Source organism: Myotis yumanensis, unplaced genomic scaffold, assembly GCF_028538775.1.
Source record: "Myotis yumanensis isolate MYYU_CA2020_CCGP unplaced genomic scaffold, mMyoYum1.0.hap1 SCAF_3, whole genome shotgun sequence".
Lineage (NCBI taxonomy): Eukaryota > Metazoa > Chordata > Mammalia > Chiroptera > Vespertilionidae > Myotis > Myotis yumanensis.
In genome coordinates, this window is record NW_027223754.1 from 102,645,312 (window position 1) to 102,671,433 (window position 26,122).

Sequence of the window (26,122 nt, forward strand, 5' to 3'; positions counted from 1 at the left end):
AAACCATGTGTGTTGGTAAGAAGAAATTAATATTTTCCTTATAGGACAAAAAAAAAAATTATCAGTTTTAGACTCATAAAAACAGTAACATAAGGAAAAGACTTCAGAAGAATTAGCAAGAACAAATCCTATATAATAAAAGCCTAATATGCTAAGTGTCCGGTCATCCAGTTGTCGGTTCAACCAATCAAAGCATAATATAACCACTCACTATGATGTGCACTGACCACCAGGGGGCAGACGGTCAATGGAGGAGCTGCCCCCTGGTGGTCAGTACACTCCCACAGCTAATCTCCCATTGCCGGCCAACCTCCCGTGGTCCCTCCCTCCGGGCCAGCCAGCCCCCACAATCAACCCAATCGCCAGCCAGGCCAAGGGACCCCACCTGTGCACAAGTTTGTGCACCGGGCCTGTAGTACGAAATAAAGTTACGATTCCATAATACAAAACATGGAAAGCTAGAAAAGCACATACCTGCTCCCCTGGCTGTTGAGGACTGGAAGTTGTGGGTTGCTGAGGTTGTTGGGGTGTAAATTGAGCAAGCTGCTGCTGCTGCTGCAGAGTGTTGAAAATTAGTGAACCACCTGGAAGCTATTAAGAATTTAAACATGAATTAATCAATTTCACATTGTTTAAATTTCTTTATTCCACAAGTATTTTTGGAACATTCACTATGTGTCAAGTACTCTTCTAGATATTGAGGAAACAGAGGTAAACAAAAATAAAAGTAAAGATCTCTGCCCTTTAAAAGAAAGGTTTGAAAACAATTTTTAAGTGTTATTACTAAGAGCTCTCAAATATGTTAACACTATCAAACAAATCATTCTGCTTCAATTTAGTGACATATACAAATATACGCATGGCTTTTAACTTTTTTATACCTCAATACAAAACAGCATTAAGTACATTAGAAAGTAAACAAGAAGCCAGTGAAAATCAGAGATATACTTATGAAAACTCATCTCTCAAAATTTGTTCTAGCTTTGCCAAATCCCAGGACTTCATGGATGCTTATATAATATAGTGAGAAATTCCAAAGCTGAAAAGAAAGTGCATTAGATGTCCATATTTAGTTTGGAGACATTACCAGCTTTGTCATTCAGAATCTAAATTAAGTTAAATTAAGAAAAGGTTTTAAAAAGAAGTATTCAGAAAAATTTATGTTAAAAATTAAAACTAGGAATCCCAAATGAATCAGGAAACAAATGGTTTTTCTTTTTTATTCTATAAGCGTTTAAATTGTAAGCATTTTGAAGTCCTTAAGAAAAGTCCAAATAAATACCAAATACAGAATTCTGAGATCTGTAGTTAAAAAGTAAAAAAATTAAAAAGTGTCCTTGGGTCAAAATCTCTATACCCAGCACAGCTTATTGTTAAGTAAATTTGGGCATAGCACAGGTCAGATGTTCCTTCCTCAATCAGTTAGATAATAAATGTAGCAAAATTAATTTTTATGGTGGCTCTGTCATTATTCTTTATTATCAGTTCTATTAAGGAATTCCATTCCTCTTTTCACTAAGACTAATCCCTGACAGAAATTCCAACAGCAATCAATATGTAGGAAAGTTGAATAAACCAATGTGATTTGTGATTTGTCCATATTGCAAGTAAATTGTTCTGTAATTATAGTCTGTATATAGTAACACTGTGTTTGAATCTTGGACAAGAAGTTTTAAGTTTTGGCTCTAAACAAATTTCCTGATTTATTTCTGAACTAGAGGCCCGGTGCACAAAATTCGTGCACGGGTAGGGTCCCTAGGCCTGGCTGGCGATCAGAGCTGATCTGTGGGGCGACCGGCGGGGTGATTGGGGGCCCCCAACTGGCACCCGCCTTGGCCGCATTGGGGCCTGTGGGCTGGGGGCAGCTCCTGCATTGAGAGTCTGCTCCCTGGTGGTCAGTACACGTCATAGCAACTGGGCGTCATAGCAACCAAGCATTCTGCCGTTCAATTTGCATATTAGGCTTTTATTATATAGGATACCAGATTGAGTTGATTTGTCTTTTACTATTGTTTCCCAATTTTGTGACTCTAAATCTTTATATTCTTGTCTACCTTTTCTAAATTCTCTGTAGATAATCATATCAATTTCCAACCTGGGATAATACTGGAGTCCAAACCTTACAAAGGACCTAGAGCCTAACACCCTAAATATTTTAAGTTCACACTCAACATGTATGAAATCTCCACTTTTGATCTCTCTTTATATGCTGTCTATGTTGGCATTGATATCATTTCTAAGAAAAGCCTCATCATTAGACACAAATTGTAATCTAATGAATATTTACCAAATGACTCAGGTGCCTGGCACTGTGCTAAGAAATCATTCTCCTCAGGAAAAGAACAAAGCTATTTTTAAATCCTCTATTCAAGTACAAAATCTTTTGTAAGCAAAAAGTACTACATATATGTAGACACAAAATGTTTATTGAGAGAGGAATTATTTTTTAAGTATAGGTACTACTGCTATTGTAGGCAACTGTTCACTTTGTAGTTGTCAATTCTCTGCATCAAAACATTGAGTTCTTGCCGAACCGGTTTGGCTCAGTGGATAGAGCGCCAGCCTGCGGACTCAAGGGTCCCAGGTTCGATTCCGGTCAAGGGCATGTATCTGGGTTGTGGGCACATCCCTACTGGGGGCTGTGCAGGAGGTAGCTGATCGATCTCTCTCATCAATGTTTCTAACTCTCTATCCCTCTCCCTTCTTCTCTGTAAAAATTCAATAAAATATATTTAAAAACAAAACAAAACATTGAGTTCTTGATTTGACAGAGGTCAATGAAAGTGTAGTATGTAGGACACCCATTCTTTCTTCCTACCCTCTCAACCATACAAAGGTAGCAATTATAATCATATCCTCAGAAGATTCTGAACCATCTCAAAATTTCAAATGCTGACATATATAGGTATATACTGTTACCAAAAAATCAAAGTATGAAAACTTTAATCAAGAGCAGTGTTTCAGGTTTACCTGAAGTAGATTCAATGGCCTGAGACTTGAAGTAGTTTTTAAACCAAATGGAACACCTATTAAATACAATTCCTGGTTATAACAGGGAATTTAAACTATTAAACATGAAAACACTTTATACTAATATAGCATTTTAAGTACTTTCTGCATAGATTTGCTTTATTTTCTATACTTTTAAAATGATCTTAAAAACAATACCCATCAATACTGAGATCAAAGATGTGAGCAATACATGTACATTTTATTCTATATTTGAGAAACTGAGACTTCTTTATCACTATTTTGACTGTTAGCTGGAAAAAGTTATCTAGACATATGCAGAAGCCATAAATATAATTAAACTAGCACAGTTATGGCAAACACATTTCAGGTGTTTGCTTCTATTGACATTCCTAAGTGCTATATACTATATAGTACACAATAATCATAACAACCATATCTCTGAGAACCAGTGTGCTCCATGCAATTATTTTAAAGTACAAATGCTAATATGAATAATACTAAAGTACAATGATTTTTGTTTGTAGGGTCAAACTAATAGGAAATAATACTGTTGATTTTGTGACAACATAGAGCACATCATAAAATCGGGGTTGGCAAACTTGTTCAGTAGGCCAACTGACTAAGTTTTGTTGGATATTCTTCCTCTTCATTTTTCTTTACATTTTAAACACATCTTTAAAAATGTAAAATCTACTTTAGACTGTAAGATTTTTTTATTTGCTGACCCTGGTCTCAAAGTACATGTATATTTTTCTCACAAACGATATATACCAATTTGAACACTAATTAAAAATGTATCTAGTCTGCTAAGCAAATTTTATTTTAAAAGGTAAGAGGCAGGCCCTGGCAAGGTAGCTCAGTTGGTTGGAGCATTGCAGGTTTGATTCCTGCTCTGGACACATAAGGGAGGCAACTGATCAATGTTTCTCTCTCACACAGATGTTTCTCTTTCCATTCCTCTCTCTCTCTAAAAATCAGTAAAAAACAGTCTCATTAAATAAGTAAATAAATAAACAGATAAATAAGTAAATAATAAAAAGGTAAGAGGCAGGAAATTTTTGTATAAGAAACTTAAAAAAAGTATAATCAGATGAAAATATGACACTATTGATTTTCCTTTCAGGAATTCTCATGAAAAGAATTGACAAAACTCCCTTTAAAGGTAAATGACAACTATATAATGCTTATTGCTTATCAAAGGCACTTCATTTATTAATCTGAAATACCTATTATAGTTAGAGAAATTTACCCATACTTTACATAAAATGAAATGGAATCTAAGGAAGAAAAACTGACTTCTTTCAGGACCCACAGTTTTAGCATCTGAAGCCTTGTAAACATGAACATTCTAAATTCAACATCTGATTCCATTTCCAGTGCTTCCACCACTATAGCACATTAAAATAACATCAGCCAACATTAGGAAATTACAGAAATATAACATGCTTGTATGATATTCTTTGGGCTCTCTTAAGTCAGTGATTTTCAATCGGTATGCTGCAAGAATATTTAAGACATGCAAGGGGTATGGACCTCTTTTCGCTAGATAGTTAAATAAAACAAATGACAACAGCCTACACAACAATAGCCGTCTGGTGTGAATGCTCTGTCTTGAACCATAAATATATGTTATATTATAGAGTTGCATCATAAGGTTGCATCTGATTGGTCAATTCTTGGTACCAGAAATCCTTATATACAAGTATAGGCACCTGATTTTTTTTTTTAATCCTCACCCAAGAATATGTTTTTATTTTTTAGAGAGAGCGCAAAACATCAATTGGTTGCCTCCTGTATGCTCCCCAACTGGGGATTGTGTGTGCCCTGACCAGGAATCAAACCCCCAACTTTTTAAAAAAAATTTTATTTTATTGTTTAAAGTATTACAAATAGTAGTACATATGTCTCCTTTTTATTTCCCCCCATAAGCCCCCAACTTTTTGAGGTATGGGATGACGCAACTGAGCAACCCAGCCAGGGCTAGATACTTTGTAGCAAAAAGGGTAGGTAATTACTATCATTATTTCTTTTTGTAAATCAATCAAAATTATACCTATTTTTGTCAGATCGGCAAAAATATATTTTTTGGTATGCCTGCCACAGAATTTTAGTAATTAGTTTATGTGTGCCATGAGGTGAAAAAGGTTGAAAATTATTATCTTAAATCATATAAAGTTTTTGATTAATTTTCTTACTATGTCGTTTGTTTTTCCTATTAAATTTTTTCTTAGCAGAAAACTGGATTGTGCCAAGATATTACATTACATTCTCTTAAGGAGCATTAAAAAATAGCACAAGCTGTTATAGCTGTTTTCCAGTATATGAATTAACAGTTACTACTACAATAAAACTACTATTGATGGTAGCGAGTATTTTTTAATGCTTAGGTCTAAGGTATAATTTAAGCACTTCATCTGTATATACTCATTTAATGCTCATAATTAAGAGGCAATAAGATATTATTATTATCCCTATTTTATTTATGAGAAAAGTGAAGCACAAAGGTAACTTTCCCATGATTACACAAAAAGTTAAGTTACAAAACTGGGATTCAAACTCAGGCAGTCTGCCTCCAGAACCTGGGCTTTTAATTGCCACGCTATGTCGCCTTTCTTGCACAATGTATGTTTTCAAGATACATTCCTTTTACCTGGAGTAAGACTACACTGATAATAATAAGACTATCAATGTTAACTTTATTATAATGTGTAGAAGGCAAAGATATAATTTGCAAAGATTTATAGGCTTATCAAGTTTCTTTCCAGAAGTTGATTGCTAGATGATTTTTAATTTAAATATCAGAACTTTAAAGGCTTTCACATTAGCCTTTCCTTTGAAAAGAGCCTTTTTGACATGATACTATGTTAAATATTTTTAATAACAGCATTAAAATGACACTTTTACATCAGCATGTATTTAATTTTTTAAAGAGATTATTATATTCAATATTCTGACCTGCTTGAGAAGCTGCCTGCATTGTACCAGGTAATGCATTTGGTAGCAGACCTCCTGAGGGGAGAAGGCCACTCAGGTTTATTCCTGCAGGAGTTATGGCACCAGTGTTACAGCCCAGCATAGAATTTGAACCATTCATCAAAGCCTGAGCTCCACTACAGGAGAATAGACAAAGCATTAAACTTACAATATAAAAAAAAAAAATCAGACTTAATTCCTTACATTAAAAAAAGAAAAAACAACACCACTATTAAACCAATTAGATAATTCTATCTTAAATATTAATTTCAAGGCTGTTTCCTTTTTATGCTAGAAAGTTACAGCAAGGTTAGCTAAAATTAAGTACACATACTGCATATTAATCAAGGTTATAATTTCAAAGAGTAAAGCATTAAAAGATAGTAAGAGAAGACGAACAGAAAAATCTAAGCTACTGTCAATATGTAATAGTATTGTATCAGTGCATATAAACAGATGTATTACCTAAAATTAAAACATACTTGGTTGAGATAGCTTCTATCCATATTTAAAGTATTTTCTTTCAGTTTCAGAAACATGATTTTATTCTTAATTTCACAATGAGAATTCATTCAGATTGGTGAGAATATCTTTTGAAAAAATCAGGGCATCAATGAAGACTTACCAAACAGAGCCCACTACATTGATGAAGTTAAGTCCAGCAGTGTTTGCCATGACCTGGGTGGCTGTGGTTCCTGGAGTTATAGATGTTACCATGGTGGAAAGAGGAATGGTCGTTACAGGCATTGCCTGGCTCAGAGACCTTTGCTGCTGAGCAAACTGAGTTAACAAAGGGGGCTGAGGGATGAAGCCTGAATCTTGGGGAGTAGGGGTAGTTGAAGGGGTAATAGGAGTTGAGCTCTGAGCATCAGGAGGGTGTGGGGTCGATGAAAGGGTTGGTGTAGGAGTAGATGGCTTAGGAGTTCCAGATCCTGCTCATTGAGAAAAATAAAAATTGCTAGGTTGTTATAAATGGCCAGTCTTTTTAAAAATAAGGTTAATGGAATTTTACTTAGCACTGACAATTTGTTCCAGTTTTTTTTTTTAAAGCAGTTAACTGCAAGTGTTAATTTCTACACATGATACATGAGTATTGCTACACTCAATTACAATTAAGGATGCAGTATATCACCTAAAACTCCCATCAGATGTTATTATAGTAATAGTAAAAATATACATTTGTATTCTACCACAGTAGCCATTTAAGTTATTTTCCTATATGCTACCTTTGGTCTAAAAAGTTTAAAAGGAATTCAAATTAATTTTTTGTTATTCACAATTTCACTAATTTAGGACTTCATTTAAAAATATTGCTTATTTTCTGTAACAGTCTGAGACAAACACTGAACATATTTAATAAATTACATATGGTTAAAAGTCATATTTGGCACCTAAATATACATGTTTAGGTCCTAACACATCAAGTTTATCCTGACAAGCAAATTACAAAACACAGCAATAAAGCAAATATTTGATAGATAATACTGCATCTTTAACAGTAACTGTGTACTCTATTTAATTGTAGAATGTATAGAAAATCTGTTGTGAATGAAGTATGCACAGTTTATCAACTTTTAAGAAAAAACAAAAACCAAAAACCAAAAAAGTAAAACCAAAAGCTCTTGAGGTGTTTTCTTTTTTAGCTTTCATGTCCTGCAGAAAGAAAGGAAAGAAATGTGAATGTCTAGAAGCTGTCACTCAACCCTTACTTAAAGTAACAACTGTGTGCAGATTAGCATAATTCATACCCACAACATAAGAAGTGTGAATAAGACTTTCAGGAAATTGATATATTTTTCTTTGTGCAAAACAAGAAGGCAGAAAAATTACACCTTTTGAGCTATCAAGATGAAGATGTTTATATCTAATGAGAAGACCACCCTATCACTGTGCAGTGTACTAAAACTTTCAGCACACTTTAGTTACCTATAAAAAAAAATCTAAAAAACTGGAATGCTTTCTTGCAAATTGGGATTGAAATATCTCAGATATTTATTAATTTGAAGAAATTCTCCCAAAAGAATTCTTATAAAACTCTTCTTAATGATAAAAAAGTATTCAGTACTAAAAATTACATTTTAGTTATCTTCAGAATAATGCTTTATAATCATCACGTTTTACTAACTGACAATTTATAAGAGTGTAGAGTGTTTCAGAAAAATTGGCTTTCGGTTTATTGTATCACCACCTTGGAAATAGTTGACTTCTTACATATATAAAGACAGGACTGCAACAAGAACTCTTATGACATTTTTTTCATATTAGCCCCATAGTTTACATAAAATGTAAAGTGACCCTAGGATAAAATGAAATAAAAAATATTTTGGAATCTTATTGCCATATCTAACTACCAGATTTTTTAAAAGGAGATGTATAGGCTGTAAGTCTATAAGAAAGGTTTACACAAGGTGCATACATAAATATAGAAAAACAAATAGAATTATATTAAACACATAATACATACAATCAACAAGAGATTTGCCTCAAGATTATCAAAACTTATACATTTTGAGTATACAGTTCATCCAGATTTCACTATTTCACTGGTCAAAAAAGCTATCTAAGAAACACTAATGTTAAAGCTTATGAAGAGTTAATGTGAGAATTTAAATCAGGACTCACTTTGTGATGAACTGGCAGGTGACAGGGCAGCTGGAGAAAGCATGCTAACTTGACTGAGATCCACAGATGACTTTCGAGAAAGACTTGGTGGCTTAGAAGCAGGAGGAGGAGTTGGAGATTTAAGAAAGCTGCTGGCCTGTTGTGGCGTAAAATAGTTACCTAGAATATAAAATTGTTTCTTATAATTCAAAATTTTATGAAAATCAAAATATGAGTAAAATTTTAAAAACAAGTTATGACCATATGATATTTCTTACACTAGATTACAGAAAAGTAAGGAATGTAATACCTGTGGAACTATTTCCTGAGCTTGAGGGAAGTTTGATGGGTGGAGGTCGATGTTTTATTCCTTTCCCTAGTACTGAAGACTGAACTGACACGGTCTCAGGCTGTAAAAAACAATGACATTAAGTATACTTGTTACAATTAAGGTCAAATCAATATCTCATAAATTAATACCACTATAATTCCCAGAAGAAAAAACGTTTTATTTTTTAAAAATATTTTTATTTATTTCAGAGAGGAAGGAAGAGGAAGAGAGAGATAGAAACATCAATGATGAGAAAGAATCACTGATTGGCTGCCTCGTGCACGCCCCCTTCTGGGGATAGAGCCCAAAACCCAGGCATGTGCCCTTGACTGGAATAGAACCAAGGATCCTTCAGTCTGCAGGCTGATGCTCTATCCACTGAGCTGGGCAGAAAAAAACATTTTAAAACTGCAAAGTACTTTCAGTGGTTGTTGAGACTGAATATTACAGATGTTACAGAAGAATATATTTCAAATAAGGACATCTTATACAGAAACAATGAAGGAAAAATTTCCGAGTAAGAGAATGGGGAGAAAGAGTTTGTGAGAAAGGGGCAGAGGAGTAAGATGGAGACAAAGCTTAATCCTTAAATCTTTTCCAGAAAAGTAGTAACTATTGAAGCCAGGTGATTCATTACACCTTTTGCTCTACCTTCGTGTATATTTGAAAATGTCCATTATAAAAAGTTAAATATCAAGTTAAAAGTAAAAACAAAACAATTGCTACATCCCTCAAAAAATAACATATCACAGATTACTTGAGAAATAATTAGGCACAAATAACAAACAACACAAACAATATTTGGCATAAAAAAGAAAACAAACACACACTTCTGTTTCTTTCCCTGGAGAAAGCTGACTCATGCTGGCTGAGCCACTGGAGCTGTGCAACATCTTGACTGGACACTTGGCTTCATTCTGGACCAATTCCTGGTACTGATTAACTACCCTAAAATATTAGAAAAAGAAAAAAACAACAGGTAAGAATTACTTAACTCTTTTAAACATAAATTTATTATGTAGAAAATAAGAAGTGTTAATTAAAAAGTTGCATCAACTTAAGAAAAAAATTAAAATTTGACAGTTTACCTTTTTGTTAAAAGTACTCTTTTAATCTTTTCAATGACAAGCTAATGCTCAAAATCTTTTGCACTTAAATTAGCAATCTTAAAATATATTTTCAGTATCTTATTTCAAATACAGAAATTACATGGGTTATTTTTTAATCAATAAGCAGTCAAAAAATGACCCCCTTCACTTAACATTCTGATTAAAGTGCTACATAGAAAGCATCTTCCTTACCTACCATAGATATGTCTACATTTTTCTATTTAAACTAAAGCTCTATTTTAAACATTATTCTTTTAGTTGTTACTTCCCTAATTCTATTTTTTTTAATGCTAGTAAAACCTATGGCATAACTAAAATCAAACTTCTGATTCCTAATGAAGTACTCTTTATCCTCTAAGAGGGAAGATTTTCATATCTATCTAGATAAAAAATAAAGAAGCTAGTATTTTTACCGTTCAGCATCAGTCTTTGATCCTATAATGAACCTAAAATATTTAAAGAAAGAAAAGTGTTAGATAAGAGTTCTCTTAGGGAGCACTGGGATTACTTTTGAAGGCTTCCATATTTTACTGACAGTAACTTAATAAATTAAAATCCACCAAGATATGAAACAAATTTAAAATAAATATATAGCAAAATTTAGCATTGCAAAATAAATAATATTGTGAATAATTTGGCTGGTTTAATTTAAGGAAGATTTATTTTGCCACAAAACTTAAGTATCAAAATATAATCTGGGCTGAAAGTTGCCAAGTGCTATATAACCCTGCAAGTGTCTGTTCTACAACAAAATTCACTGAACTGTGTGCAAGGCCTTCTCTTCACTTTAACCTATAGCAGCTCTTCAGCTATAGTCCCAGCTGATTATTGCAACCAATGGTTTTAGAAGTCATCAGTCTACATAGCAGGAACACAATATATTTTAGACAAGGAAGATAGTTTACTGGCAACTCAGAAAAAAATGTCTTCGCTACGTCTTTAAAGAGTTTGACATTTATGTGTTTTCTTAACAGATTTTAATAGTGAGTTTATTTTTTTTAATTACCAATTTGAATGATCTTCTGTGGAGGAGCTGAAATACAAAATGTAAAAAAAAAAAAAAAAAAAAAAAAAAAAAAAAAAAAAAAAAAACCTGGTTAATGCAGCTCAAACTTTAACTTCATAGTTATTAAATCAAATAATTTATGGATATGGAGAATGACTGAAAGATAATAAACCATACAGCATTTTTGCAGCAACTTCCTAATATAAAGGCAAAAAATTTTTATTTTCTTCTTGCCAAATCTAATTTGGTAGCTTTCTTAACTAATTTTTAAAAATAAGAACATATGTTATTCCCTTGTGTTTAAAAAAAGTTCATCAGCCGAGACCGGTTTGGCTCAGTGGATAGAGCGTCGGCCTTCGGACTGAGGGTTCCCGGGTTCGATTCCGGTCAAGGGCATGTGCCTTGGTTGTGGGCACATCCCCGGTGGGGAGCGTGCAGGAGGCGGCTGATCGATGTTTCTCTCTCATTGATGTTTCTAGCTCTCTATCCCTCTCCCTTCCTCTCTGTAAAAAAATTAATAATAATAAAAAAAAGTTCATAAATTGATTTAAAATGACCAATATATATCTTTAAGGGGAAGATTTATACAAATAAAGGTAATAAAAATATCGGATCCTTCTAACTTAGTATACAATAGAAACTGCTAATGTAAAAAAAATTAGCAGAGAACTCCTGACTGCTACTGTTTCCTCCCATCGACTTTTACTTAGAGCAGTGGTTCTCAACCTTCCTAATGCCATGACCCTTTAATACAGTTTCTCATGTTATGGTGACCCCAACCATAAAATTATTTTTGTTGCTACTTCATAACTGTAATTTTGCTACTGTTATGAATCCAAATGTAAATATCTGATATGCAGGATGTATTTTCAATTGTTACAAACTGAACATAATTAAAGCATAGTGATTAATCACAAAAACAATATGTAATTATATATGTGTTTTCCGATGGACTTAGGCAATCCCTGTGAAAGGGTCGTTCGATCCCCAAAGGGGTCGCAACCCACAGGTTGAAAACCGCTGAGTTAGATATTTGTGAGGTTATTCTTTAAAATCCATCTTTCTGCTGTAGTTTCAATTAGTATTTTGTGTACATAAAGACTTTATAAACAATTCAACACAGATCTGGTCCCTGCTTTTTTCTCCTTTTCATTATTTCTTATTTTCGAAACATTATCAACTTGATTAAAACAGAAAACTAATAAAAACAAAACTAAATACTGGTAGCTTGTACTAAATATATGTAGTTCATAAATTTAGGAAGCCAAATCTAATTAATGTATTTAAGTAACAAATGAATCCCCAAGGGAGAAGTTTTATTCATTAATGGTTTATCAGTAGTTGCTAAATGAATTCTGATGATTGTTTTTGTTAATTACATGTATTTAACAGAACTCACTGGGATGGAGAAATCTGGCTGTCAATCTCTTCATCTTTACATGGCTGAATTTTACCATAGTAAAGTGGATCACCAAGTGACTGCAAAATGGTCAGCTTTGTTTTCTGATTACCAGCTTCACATTCAAATACATAATCATCTTTGACATCCTGAAAAAGATAGAGCATCCCATTATGAACAAAAGGGGGCTATGGAGACATCCAGTAAAGATGGTGGCACAGGCAAACTTGGTACTCCCCGCCTCCTACAACAACATCGAAATTTACAACTAACACACACAACAACCATCATTCAGAACCACCTGAAATCTAGCTGAATGGAAGTCCTACAGCTAGGGAATTAAAGAAGAAGCACATCAAGTCTGGTAGGAGGGGCGGAATTGTGGACCTGGCTGGTCCCACACCCATGTGTGGCAGTTTAAAATTAGGAGGGATATGTTAGCCTGGAGGTTTCCCTGAGGAACACAGGGTCGCTGGACCACATCAGGCCCCCAGCCTAGGGTTCCAGAGCTGGGAAAAGAAGTCCCCATAACTTCTGGCTGTAAAAACGAGCAGGGAGTGTGGTTGAGTGACATGAAGGTGGTGGGAGTCCCAGGCAGTTCCTCTTATAGGGCCCATGCACAGACTTACTTGGACTCACTCCCTCTGAGCTCCAGTGCTGGAGCTGCAGTTTGAAAGAAACCTGGGACATTTGGGGAGAAACTAACTTGTCTGGAATCAGGGCAAGAGCTGGAGGGGTAGCTTTCTCCCAGACAGAAGTGCTGCCAGAGGCCAGTGTTTCTGTGCTGAGCTCTCCCTATCACAGAGCTGACAGGCTGGGCCATATCTGAATCTCCTTCAACATGGCTTACATTTCTCACCCACCCTGGTGATCCCTGAGACACCCTCCCTACTTGCAGACTCATCCAAGCCATTTCTAGTGGCTTTTCCATATAACTGGCCTCTCCTGCCTCTTCTTTAGATTTTCCTAAAATCTCTCAAACGAGTAGCAGCTGACATCAGCATTCCAGGTACTTCTCAGTAAGGGGCCCCAGGCCCGGCATTCGCCACAGCCCGCCCTGGTTCACAGCTTGGCCTCTCCTGGGCACCTCCAAACTCAACATAAATAGCAGCCATCTATAGACTGCTTTGTAGCTCATACTGGGTAGCCCAAGATAGGGCACAGGCAGAGGCTGACTTTGCACTTCCTGGGAGGCCCCAGAGGCAGTGCAACTGGTGATCAACTTCGACCACACGAGATTACAACCCTACCACTTTCATGAGTGACACTGAAAGGGTGGACACAGTGAACACCAAAGCCCCACTGAACCAGGTCCAGTTCCATAGGGTTGGCTCCTGCACAGCAGCTCTTCAACTATAGTCCCAGCTGATTACCACAACCAATTGGCATGGGGGTCAATCCCTCCCAATGATACCAATACAAATCAAGGCTCACCTATCTTATGACAGTGCACATAGTTCATACAGGGGTGCTGCTGGGGTGCCCAGCTCAGGCAACTGGTGAGGCTGAGCCACTGCGCCCTAGAAGATACTTACCAAGTCTAGGAGACATAGCAGATCTACCTAATACATAGAAACAAACACAGGGAAGCACCCAAAATGCAGAGACAAAGAAATATGTCACAAATGAAAGAAATCTCCAGAAAAAGAACTAAAGGAAATGGAAGCAAAAAAACTAATAGATACAGAGTTCAAAACAATGGTTATAATGATGCTCAAGGAACTTAATGAGAACTTTAAGGAACTTAATAAGATCAACAACATAAAAAAGGACCAGAGAGAAATGCAGCATACACTAACTGAAATAAAGAATAATTTACAGGGATTCAACAGTAGAGTAGAGGGTGCTGAGTCAAATCAATAATTTGGAATATAAGGAAGCAAAAAAACACCCAATTAGAACAGCAAAAAGAAAAATCCAAAAATATGAACATAGTGTAAGGAGCCTCTGGGACAACTTCAAGGGTACCAACATTCACATCATGGGGGCACCAGAAGGAGAAGAAAGGGATCAAGATAACCTATTTGAAAAAATAATGACAGAAAAATTCCCCTATCTGGTGACAGAAATAGACATACAAGTCCAGGAAGCACAGAGAGTCCCAAACAGATGAACCCAAAGAAGCCTACATCAAGGCACATCACAATTAAAATGCAAAACGTGAAAGACAAAGAGAGAATCTTAAAAGCAGCAAGAGAAAAGCAGTTAGTTACCTACAAGGGAGCACCTGTAAGACTGTCAGCTGGTTTCTCAACAGAAACTTTTCAGGCCAGAAGGGAGTGACAAGAAATATTCAAAGTGATGAAAAGAAAGGACCAATATTACTCCACCCAGCAAAGCTATCATTTAGAATTGAAAATCAGATAAAGAGCTTCCCAGATAAGGAAAAGCTAAAGAAGTCCATCACCATCAAATCAGTATCATATGAAATGAAGAAGAAGAAGGAAGAAGGAAGAAGGAAGGAGGAAGAAGGAAGAAGGAGGAGGAGGAGGAGGAAAGAAAGAAAGGAAAAGGAAGAAGGAAGAAGGAAGAAGGAAGAAGGAAGAAGAAGAAGAAGAAGAAGAAGAAGAAGGAAGAAGAAAGAAGAAAAGGGGAAGAAAAGGAAGAGGAAGAAGAGGAGGAGGAGGAGGAGGAGGAGGAGGAGGAGGAAATATGATCAGTAAAATCGCAATAAATGCATATCTATCAACAGCTGAATCTAAAAATCAAAATAAATGAACAAGGAATCTAATGAAAATAGAACCAGATGCATGGAAACATGGAACGGACTGACGAATCTCAGAGGGAAGTGGGTAGTAGAGCCAGGAAGAGACTGACTAAAGAATTTAAACACATATACACTTTACCTATGGACACACAATAAGGTGATGAAGGCTTGGGGTTGGGTGGAAACCGGGTGGAGGTGGGCAATGGGGAGATAAAAAGGGAGACATCTATAATACTCTCAAAAATAAAGATTTTTGGTGTTTTTTTAAAGAAAAATCTCAAAATATCAGCTGATACCAGGAAAAGCACACAAGAAAATTCAACATCTGTTCATGATTTCTAAAAACCATTAGGAAAATAGAAATAGAAGGAAACTTTCTCAAGAAAGAGCATCTACAAAAGTAAAAAATAAAGAAATCCATGGCTAACATACTTAATGGTTAAAGACTGGCCCTGGCCAGGTATCTCAGTTGGTTAGAGCATCTTCCTGATACACTAAGGTTGTGAGTTGGATCCCAGGTCAGGGCACATGTGAGAATCAACCAATGAGTGCATAAATTAAGTGGAACAACAAATCAATGTTTCTCTCTCTCTCTCCCCACCCCTTCCTCTCTCACTAAAAACAACAACAAATCAATAAATAAAAGTTTTTAAAAAGGGGGGGACTACCTGGCAGACCCGACAAACTCAGTAAGTGAAGGTAACCACATGGGATGTCCTGATCATAAAAACTCCTAACTGATTATGTTATAATGAAAGTCAGGTCCTAGCACCTATTTATGATAAATTAGTCTTTTACCTTATCCACTGTTTTTGTGCGTCTAAGATAACATACTTAAAATGTCAGAATGATCTCTTCCCCAAACCTCCAGAGATAAACACCCCAGGCCCGGGGTAAGACAACCCCATCATTCCTATCTTTCACCTGCATACCTCTGTAAACCATGTTATATTCAATGTTAACTATCCTGCAGCCACCAGTGAAAAAAAAAATTTACCACTCTTACTTTTTATCCAATTCAAGAGATTTCCCTGCTTTACGTTCTCTGCTTCCTTAATTTACCACCAGTGGCTTTCATGTAACCTTCCTTCTTGTCTTTCCCTTTGATTAAAACATATAAAGTAAGCTATAAAACTTATTCTTTAGGGTATTTTCTCAATCTTTTGAGATTTTGCTTCTGGATCTGGCCTTTAGCTTTGGCTCAGATAAACTCTTTAAACCGTTCTCTCCTAGACTCCAGACAAACACCTTCTCTAGTAGACACAATCAGAATTAACAAAAATCAGACATAAATGACATACTAACAGATTTGGCAATAGGAAGACATTTCACTTCCACATTTACTTTATTTAATAAATTATGCCCATTTCTCCCGTTATTATTACAAACAGGGAAACTTACATAGGATACTTTCTTAAGAAACATACTTAAAATAATTTACTACTTACTAATTTGAAGCAAAACAAATCAGAACCATCAATATGCAACCAAAGCAAAAGTGAAAATGCAGTTATGCATTAAAATTACCTTTTAAACTGGAAGCCACACTTTGTTTAAAAAATTCAGATTCCAGATTAGGAACATTAGAAATGAAGACTATAATGGTTACTTACATGGGCTGGCCAGACTGTTGGTTGTGAGTCATCAGATTTGATAGACTTTTCCACTTTAGCATATTTCTCCACCTAAGCAATCAAATCAAGAGATACGAGATATAATGAAATCAATATTAAGACCAAAGAGAAGAATCTAAGTAACAATACAATATACTTTTTAGCACAAGAATTCTTGAGTCACTAATATCACTGACTACCATCTTAAGTAGTTTAAAACTCTCCTGATATATTCAATTACACCAGGGGTCCTCAAACTTTTTAAACAGGGGGCCAGTTCACTGTCCCTCAGACCGTTGGAGGGCCGGACTATAGTTTAAAAAAAAACTATGAACAAATTCCTATGCACACTGCACATATCTTATTTTGAAGTAAAAAAACAAAACAGGAACAAATACAGTATTTGTATTTGCATGTGGCCTGCAGGCCGTAGTCTGAGGACCCCTGAATTACACTAACTGGTTTTTAAAATAAAACAAAATTAGAATCAAATTATTTGCCATTAAATAAACACAATAAACACAGTGCTTTCTTGGACAGTGCCTCTTCTTTTTATTCCATAAGTTGTATCACATTTGTCCTTTAGGAAAATCAGAATGTCTGAGAGGTGATTAGGATCAGGATCTTTCCCTTTGGCTGGATTTTTAATGAAACAGGAGCTAGCATGTAACAGTGGGGACAAAACTGGAAGGAAACTAGGGAAGTTACATTAAACTTGATCAAATCTATATAAGCCTTTCCCAGTTTTTAGTAAGACTTGGGCCATATATATTGTATATTTCCTACTAGTCTGTGCAAGTCAAATGCTCTCATATTTCTGATAACCATGACACTGTTTGTGTGTTTTTTTAATCCTCACCTGAGGATATTTTTCCATTGATTTTTAGAGAGAGTGGAAGAGAGAGGGAAAGACAGAGAGAAATATCGATGTGAGAGAAACACATCGATTGGTTGCCTCCTGCACATCCCTAAAGAGGGCCCAGGCCGGGGAGCAGCCTGCAACTGAGGTACATGCCCCTGACCAGAATCAAACCCAAGACCCTTTAGTCCAACACTCTATCCACTGAGTCAAACTGGCAGCAGTGGTTGGCAAACTCATTAGTCAACAGAGCCAAATATCAACAGTACAACGATTGAAATTTCTTTTGAGAGCCAAATTTTTTAAACTTAAACTATATAGGTAGGTACATTGTTACTAACTTAATTAGGGTACTCCCAAGGCTTAGGAAGAGCCACGGTCAAGGGGCCAAAGAGCTGCATGTGGCTCGCGAGCCTCAGTTTGCCGACCACTGGCTAAGGCTAACTATGAACTTAAGAGTAACTTAGACTCACCTGGGTAACTGGTAAAAATTGGGATTTCCATGTCCCTATCCTGGAGATCTGATTCAGTAAGTAGGTATGAAGTGAAGCTTGAAATCTATATGTTTAACTGGTATCCTGGACGATTTCATTTAATCAAGCCAGATTGAGAAACTGTGTATTAGGGCTTTGTTACTCAAAGTGTGGTTTGTGGACCTCAGTACAACACAACCTAAGAGCTTGTCAGCACTGCAGCATTTCAGGCCTGAGCCCAAGCTTGCTAAATTGGAATCTGCAAGCAATCCAGGTGATTCGTATATACATTAAAGTTTGGTAAGCACTGCTTTAGATATCCAGCCTGCCCTCTAAATCTATATTTCATTCTTTGGTATTTACACTAAGTATCTCTTTCCCAGGCTGCATTCCTAGAGGAGTACATAAATTACCAAAAGATAATGTGGCTTACTCTGAGTTACATATTCAGTGTACTTTTAATGATTTTGGCTTTGTGCTTTTCACAATTTTTTTTAAATCATCCTATATAATAAAAGGCTAATATGCAAACTGACCAGTTGCTATGACGTGCACTGACCACCAGGAGACAGATGCTCAACTCAGGAGCTGCCCCCTGGTGGTCAGTGTGCTCCCACAGGGGGAGAACTGCTCAGCCAGAAACCGGCTCACGGCTGGTGAGCGCAGCGGCAGTGGCAGGAGCTTCTCCCGCCTCCATGGCAGTGCTAAGGATGTCTGACTGCCGGTTTAGGCCTGCTCCCCATGGAGTCAGACATCCCGAGGGCTCCCGGACTGCAAGAGGGCACAGGCCGGGCTGAGGGATCTCCCAAGTGCACGAATTTCATGCACCAGGCCTCTAGTAGATAATAAGAATAGTACACATGTTAGCTTGGAAAGAATGCAGAAGAGCAAACATCTGTTAAAATAACTAACCAATTATAAAAAGTTGAGTAAATAATAAAAAATGCAGGAGAAAGGAATAGGAAAATAAAATAACTAGAGACATCAGAAGATCCCTTTCCTGTCTTTGATCATGCATATTATAGACCAGCAAAGAATACCACCCAAGGTTCCTCATCTTGGCCACTGCTCTAATATTGTTAATTTTTAAATTTACCCAGTTTGAGGAAGAAGCATTGCTAGAAAATTATGATAAAATATTAAAAACAAAAAGAGGCATTTTATGCATATTATATAATATGTATCAACTTTTCCCATGATTTAAAATTCTTTGGTTATTATTCCTGCTCTAAACACAGACCTATATTAAGGAGTTACAGTTTTATTACACAAGTAAATGTAAAAGAAGAATATACCTTCTAAAACTGAGCAGCTTATTTAAAGAATAATTCATTATTTTGTTTTTAAAAAAAAGTAAGATTCTTTGTTTGCCCAAAGTATAAGCTACTATTAATTAAACTTAGGAACCTTATATAAAAATAAGTGAAATTCATGAATCAACTTACATCCACTTCAGAAGGTACAGTCAAATTACAGGGACTCCGTTTCCACATATCTACACACTGAAAAATTAAAAACAGTATAAATATTCTGAAAATTCAAAATAAGGCAAGGCTTTTGGCATAACAATAAGCTTCATTTTAAAAATATATTACTTACATTTCCTGCTTTAGAAATTTTGAGGTCATAATGCTGACCTACTTTTCTTTCCTTTCTTTTTTGTAAGAAATCAAGTAATTTTAGCTGAGAAGGTGGACAATGAGACAGATCCTGCTGTCGATTCAGAGAGGACCTGGAATACCTCTTGAAACACCTGAAATATTAAGAGATTTGAAATAAACTAAGCTAATAAAAGAAATTCAGAATAAATATGGGTTTAAATAAGTAAGCATTAAATATGTAATTAAATCACAAGTATCTGTAGAATACCACCACTTGCCAAGCATGGTCCTAGGCACCAGTGAAATAAAAATGAACAAGACAAACAAAATTCCTGCAACCATGGAGCTGACAATCCAGTGTGGAAGATAGACATTCAGGTATAAACAGGTAAAATCAGTTCAGATAGCAATAAGCAGTAGCAGAAAAACAGGATACTGCAGTAAGAGACAAGAAAGGCAATATTAGAGAAGGAAAAAACTGAAGAAATGAAATGTGACAGGAGACATGAATGACATGGAACCAGCTATACAAAATTAGGATATTAGTATTTGAAGTAGAAAGAATTTTAAAAGGTGCTGAGGTAGAAATAAACTTATTTTGTTTTAAAAGCAGAAAAGATAGGTGCATCAGGGTCCACATAGGAGATGAGGTCAGAGAACAAGGCCTTACAGATCAATGATAAGGTGTTTAGATTTAGTATGAGTGATGAAATGCATTTAGGTAAATTTAGACAAGTGGTAGCATGATCTGCTTTGATGTTTTAAGATTACTCTGGCTTGCTTACATAACGAATAGACCAGAAGGGATCAGAGGTGAAAGCAGGAAAATCAATCAGGAAAGAGTTTATTATAGAAGCTATGATGATTATGGTGGCCTGGACCAAGGTAATGGCATTGGGCATGAAGAGATGTGGACAAGAATACAAGGAGACTCTTTAGGGCTTCTGACAGATCCAATATAGCTTTATTTCATTATTTCTAAAGATATATCATTTCCTCAGTATATCTTATTTCAATAATAAGTCAAAGATTTAGAAAATGCATAGGTGTTTTAAGCTCCTTCAAACTTGGTGAAGATCCAAAATGGGCAACTCAAACAATTATGTAAAGAGAATTTAATGATGAGCCAATTATAACTGCAGTCCAAATTTATATGCATTAGTTTTATTAAGAAGAAATAAAACATTTAAAGACAAATTACCATGTTATAAAAAAGCATTTAGTTATAAACTGACTTCTAAAACTGTATTTTTCTATATCTCAAAATAAATTTTTTATCGTTTCTTTAAAAGTAATATTAACAAAATTTAAACTGGTTACTGGACATTAGGAAGTAATAAAAAGGTAATTATTTCTGTTCATAAATGTCTTTATCTTTTTGGTGAATAGACTCTAAACTTATAGAAATTTTGTTCTTCAAAAGAATACAGCCTCACCAGCATGGTTCAGTGGCTGAACATCAACATTATGAACCAGGAGGTCGTGGTTCGATTCCCAGTAAGGGCATACTGCCTGGGTTGCAGGCTCAATCCCCAGCGGGGGGTGTGCAGGAGGCAGCAGATCAATGATTCTCTCTCATCATTGATGTTTCTATCTCTCTCCCCCTCTCCCTTCCTCTCTGAAATAAATATAATCAATAAAAATATATTTTAAAAAAATACAAAGAATGCATCACTTCAAAACAAACCAAAAGTATTAAGAAACTTATAATACACAAAGAAAGTAATACAAAGCAATTAAAAATCCTATTTAAAAACAAATACACAGCACTTACATACTTTGAGAGGGATAAGGTACCAGAAATAGCAAAATTTAGAGCTACTTGTTTAGGAGTATCTTTTGGTTTACCTTTCCACAAAGGTAATTACCGTTTCATTGGGTGTGTGTTCATCTTCTGCTTGTTATAGAGCAATCTATTTGCGGTACATGTTACAGCTATAGAAGGATCTAGACATAGTGGTTCAGTTGTAGCTAGAATCAGTTGGCTCTCAAGCAAAAGTTTGTCTTCCTGAAATGTGTAAGAGCACATGTCAGTACCAAACTTAAGATTTTCAAATCAAACATATCACTCAATCTAGAAATATTCCTCTGAACTCTGCTAAGGGTTACAGAAAATATTTCAAGTTCTAATTCAGTGGGTAAACTTCAGAAACTTGACATCATAATGAAACTATTAATAGAAATTCAGTAATCAGTACAGTATACAAAGTGGTCAAATTGTAAGGATGCTTTTCCTTAATCCAGTAAGTATTTACTGAACACCTACTATGTGTTAGGCATTGTTCTAGGAGTGGGGGATAAAGTAGTGAACAAAACAGTTAAAATCCTCTTATACAAAGCTTATAGGGTGATCAAGATGGGATCACAGCATTTTTAATAACTAGGAAGTAATAGTCCCAATTATATACTCAGCTTCATTTCATTATAATAAAAACTAGAGGCCCAGAGCACAAATTCGTGCACGGGTGAGGTCCGGCCAGCCCACCCTGATGGGGGCTCATTGGGGCCAGGCTGTCTGAGGGGAGGGGTCGTGGGTGGTTGGCTAGCTGGCAATGCCCCCGATTGGGGTAGGGGAGCCGACTGGGGGTGGAGCCAGCTGGGGCGAGGGGCCATGGGAAGTTGGCGGGGGGGGGGGGGGGGGGGGGGGAATGGCCACCACACTGCACATCATAGCAACTGGTTGTTCTGGTCATTCCGCTGGTCCGGTCGCTTGGCGCGTGTATATATATATACACACACACACACACACACACACACACACTAGAGGCCAGGTGCACAAAAATTTGTGCACTCGGGGGGGGGGAAGTGGGGGTCCCTCGGCCCGGCCTGTGCCCTCTCGCAGTCTGGGACCCCTCGGGAGATAACGACCTGCTGGCTTAGGCCTGCTCCCGGGTGGCAGAGGGCAGGCCCAATCCCTAGGTACAGCCCCTGGTTGGGCACAGAGCAGGGCGGATGGGATGTTGCGATGCCATCCCTAGTCACGCTCAGGGTAGGGCCGATTGGGGGGCTGGGGCGCCGCCACTGTCACACTCAGGGCAGGGCCAATGGGGAGGATATGGCTCTACCCCGTCACACACAGAGCAAGGCCCATGGGGGGCGGGGGGTTGGGGCGCCGCACCCTGTCACACACAAAGCAGGGCCGATCAGGGGTTTGGGGCACCACACCCTGTCACACACAGAGCCGCAGGGCGATCAGGGGGTTGGGGAGCTCCCCCCTACCAGGCACAGAGCAGGGTGGATAGGGAAGTTGTGGCCCCGCCCCCTGTCACACACAGAGCCGCAGGGCGATCAGGGGGTTTGGGCGCTGCCCCGTCACGCTGATCCCAGTGCCAGGAGGCCTCGCAGCTCCGCTGATCCCGGTGCTGGGAGGCATATTACCCTTTTATTATATAGGGTAGAGGCCTGGTGCACGGGTGGGGGCCGGCTGGTTTGCCCTGAAGGGTGTCCTGGATCAGGGTGGGGGTCCCCACTGGGGTGCCTGGCCAGCCTGGATGAGGGGATGATGGCTATTTGCAGCTGGTCACACCTCCTTCAGGGTGGGGGTCCCCACTGGGGTGCCTGGCCAGCCTGGATGAGAGGATAATGGCTGTTTGCAGCTGGTCACACCTCCTTCAGGGTGGGGGTCCCCACTGGGGTGCCTGGCCAGTCTGGGTGAGGGGCTGAGGGCCGTTTTCAGGCTGGCGGGTGACTGAAGCTCCCAACCGCTCCTTTTTTTCTTTTTTCTTTTTTTATTCTGGGCCAGCTTTAGCTCTGAGGCTTGGCTCCAGCTCTGAGGCCTCGGCTGCTGAAAGCAGGTATCTGGTTTGTTTGGGTTCTATAATCGATACACTGTTTCAACTCCAGCTCTGAGATCCCGGCTGGCTGAAAGCAGGTTTCTGGGGTTTTGTTTAGCTTCTATATTTGTAACAATGTTTCAAACTGCAAGCTCAGAGGCCCACAGCGGCAGGCAGGGAACATTGGAGTCCTCAGTCACTGAAGCAAGCAAGCCTCATGTTCGCTTCACGCTGCCTGGCTGCCGGCCGCCATCTTGGCTGGCAGTTAATTTGCATATCGCCCTGATTAGCCAATGGCAAGGGTAGCGGAGTGACACCAATTTGCATGTTTCTCTTTTATTAGTGTAGATACACAGACTAGTGGCCCGGTACACGAAATTCATGCATGGGGTTGGGGGTGTCCTTCAGCCCAGCCTGCACTCTCTATCTGGGACCCCTCAGGGGCTGTCCGACTGGCCAGCCCTCTCGCAATCCGGGACCGCTGGCTCCTAACTGCTCACCTGCCTGCCTGCTTGAATGACCCTAATCACTCTGCCTGCCGGCCTGCTCGCCCCCAACTACCCCCCTCTGCTGGCCTACTCGCCCCCAACCCCCCCCACCCCCCGCCGGCCTGCTCACCCCCAACTGCCGCCCTCCCGCCAGCCTGCTCACCCCTAACTGGTCCCCCCTGCTGGTCCGCTCGCCCCCAACTGCCCTCCCCTCCTGGCCTGATCACCCCTAACCGCCTCTGCCTCGGCCCCACCACCATGGCTTTGTCCGGAAGGTCTCCTGGTCTAATTAGCATATTACCCTTTTATTAGTATAGATGACTGCACTAATACTATGTAAACCCTACATACATAATTCCAAAGAGTATATTGGATATACCAACACCCAATTTCATTTAACTACTTGCCCCTCTAAATTTTTTTGTTTTTGTTTTGCTGGAATAATTTAAAATACATCTCTGACACTATTATTTCACCTGAAAACACTTCAGCGTCCACTGTTAACTGATAAGGACTACTAATATCCAGTCTACAAAATTCCCATTATCTCAAAAATGTATTTTTAATTGATTTGTTTGAATTTGAACCCAAATAAGACCTATACATTGTATTTTAGTTTTTCTCTCTTAAACATCTTTCTTTTATTCTGTAATGATAACATTTTTTCTTTTCTAACACAACTGATTTGTTGGATTTGAGCACTTCCTTTCCCATGATACCATTTTTAACTGAATCTGGCTGGTTGCTTCATCTTGCCATTTATTTCTTTTATTCCCTGAATTCTCTATAACTGTTAGATGTAGAGGAGAGACTTAATTCAGGTTCTATACTTTTAGAGAAGAGTTCATTGGTATTATTGTGTACCTTTTCAGGCATCACACCAGGACATACACAATGATTATCCTACTTTTAGACCAGTGGGTTTAGTCAGATCTCTCCATTATAAAAATTCCTATTAACCTATAATCTAATGGTTTTTTTCAAATCTGAAAATTTCAGCTGTCTAAATTCATTATTTCATTAAGATAGCCAAGTGATGATATTTTCAAGTCTATCATTTCTTTTGTAGCTATTAGCTGAAATTGTTCTAAAGAAGAATTACCTTTAGTTACTATTGGGCTATCTAATGTATAAATCCTACAGAAAAGCAGAATAAAGACTATAGTTTGTCGATTTATTTATCAATTTTCAGTGTAAGAAACTAATGCCCTTACAACCTTCAGTGGTAACCAACAAGTTTGTTTTTGAATATTCTTTTAATAGTTTTTAATGTTTTGTTTTAAACAGAAAGATTATAGCCCCAAAGTAGAACACAACACTTGATAGTTATTGATAAACTGAATCTTACTTTATAATAATATTTTCATAGATTAAATAATTCTAATTATTGATATTTTCTTTGGTTTAGTAACTATTTCTCTCTATAGCAGCAGAGAAATAAGTGAACATTCCTGTGAGTAGGCCTTTCAGATATATTGAGCCAGCACTGGAGGGGTACTGGCTATTCTCAGGAGCAAGAGTATCCCACTATGAATGGTAAAGACAGACTAAGCCTGTTTTAGAATCCTAGATGATAGAAAATCATATCTATTTGTAACCATTGTACAAACAAAACATCTTTCTTTTCTTTGAGAGGGGTTTAAAAAACTAAGTTTCACATTGGGCAGATAAAGTCAACCTGACCCTATTTTACCATGTCCTAAAGCAAATGGGATTAAACTGTTTTAGTACCTTGAGGGATTACTACCAATACAGAGACCCTTAACTTCTAAAGCTTATAAAGAAATCCCAAACTTGCCCTGACTGGTTTGGCTCAGTGGATAGAGTGTCGGGCTGTGGACTGAGGGGTCCCGGGTTCGACTCCGGTCAAAGGCATGTACCTTGGTTGCGGGCACATCCCCAGTGGGAGGTGTGCAGGAGGCGGCTGATTGATGTTTCTCACTCATCCATGTTTCTAACTCTCTCTCTCCCTCCCTTCCTCTCTGTAAAAAATCAATAAACTAAAAAAAAAAAAAGAAATCCCAAACTTTACACATGAATAAAATTATGAGCAGAAAGTATCCTTCGCTTAACTTAATGATAAGTGTCATTTTATCCTCTATTTTGCCTGTATGGGATTTAAAAACAACACAACTAACCTGGGTCCATTTATGGTTATCACTTGTTATTGAATGTACATCACAGATTAAAGTCTAGAACAAATAAAAAATTTAAAA

General features: G+C 37.5%; 1 protein-coding gene across 8 annotated transcripts in view; it reads right to left on the minus strand.

The window, feature by feature from the left end:
• The window catches only part of SUPT20H (SPT20 homolog, SAGA complex component), a 43,772-nt gene that overhangs the window by 3,077 nt on the left and 14,573 nt on the right, over positions 1-26,122 (minus strand). For 7 of the 8 annotated variants that reach the window (XM_070409222.1, XM_070409227.1, XM_070409223.1 and 4 more), the window contains exons 9-23: positions 26,045-26,098; positions 21,514-21,653; positions 19,644-19,797; positions 19,490-19,546; positions 16,713-16,784; positions 12,393-12,541; positions 10,994-11,020; positions 10,401-10,433; positions 9,709-9,826; positions 8,858-8,957; positions 8,569-8,727; positions 6,572-6,641; positions 5,929-6,083; positions 2,971-3,026; positions 475-591 (exon numbers count right to left, since the gene is read on the minus strand). In XM_070409222.1, the coding sequence (XP_070265323.1) occupies positions 475-591; positions 2,971-3,026; positions 5,929-6,083; positions 6,572-6,641; positions 8,569-8,727; positions 8,858-8,957; positions 9,709-9,826; positions 10,401-10,433; positions 10,994-11,020; positions 12,393-12,541; positions 16,713-16,784; positions 19,490-19,546; positions 19,644-19,797; positions 21,514-21,653; positions 26,045-26,098 (1,461 nt within the window). The remainder of the gene's footprint in view (positions 1-474; positions 592-2,970; positions 3,027-5,928; positions 6,084-6,571; positions 6,642-8,568; positions 8,728-8,857; positions 8,958-9,708; positions 9,827-10,400; positions 10,434-10,993; positions 11,021-12,392; positions 12,542-16,712; positions 16,785-19,489; positions 19,547-19,643; positions 19,798-21,513; positions 21,654-26,044; positions 26,099-26,122) is intronic. The other variant, XM_070409225.1, reaches the window with a different exon arrangement.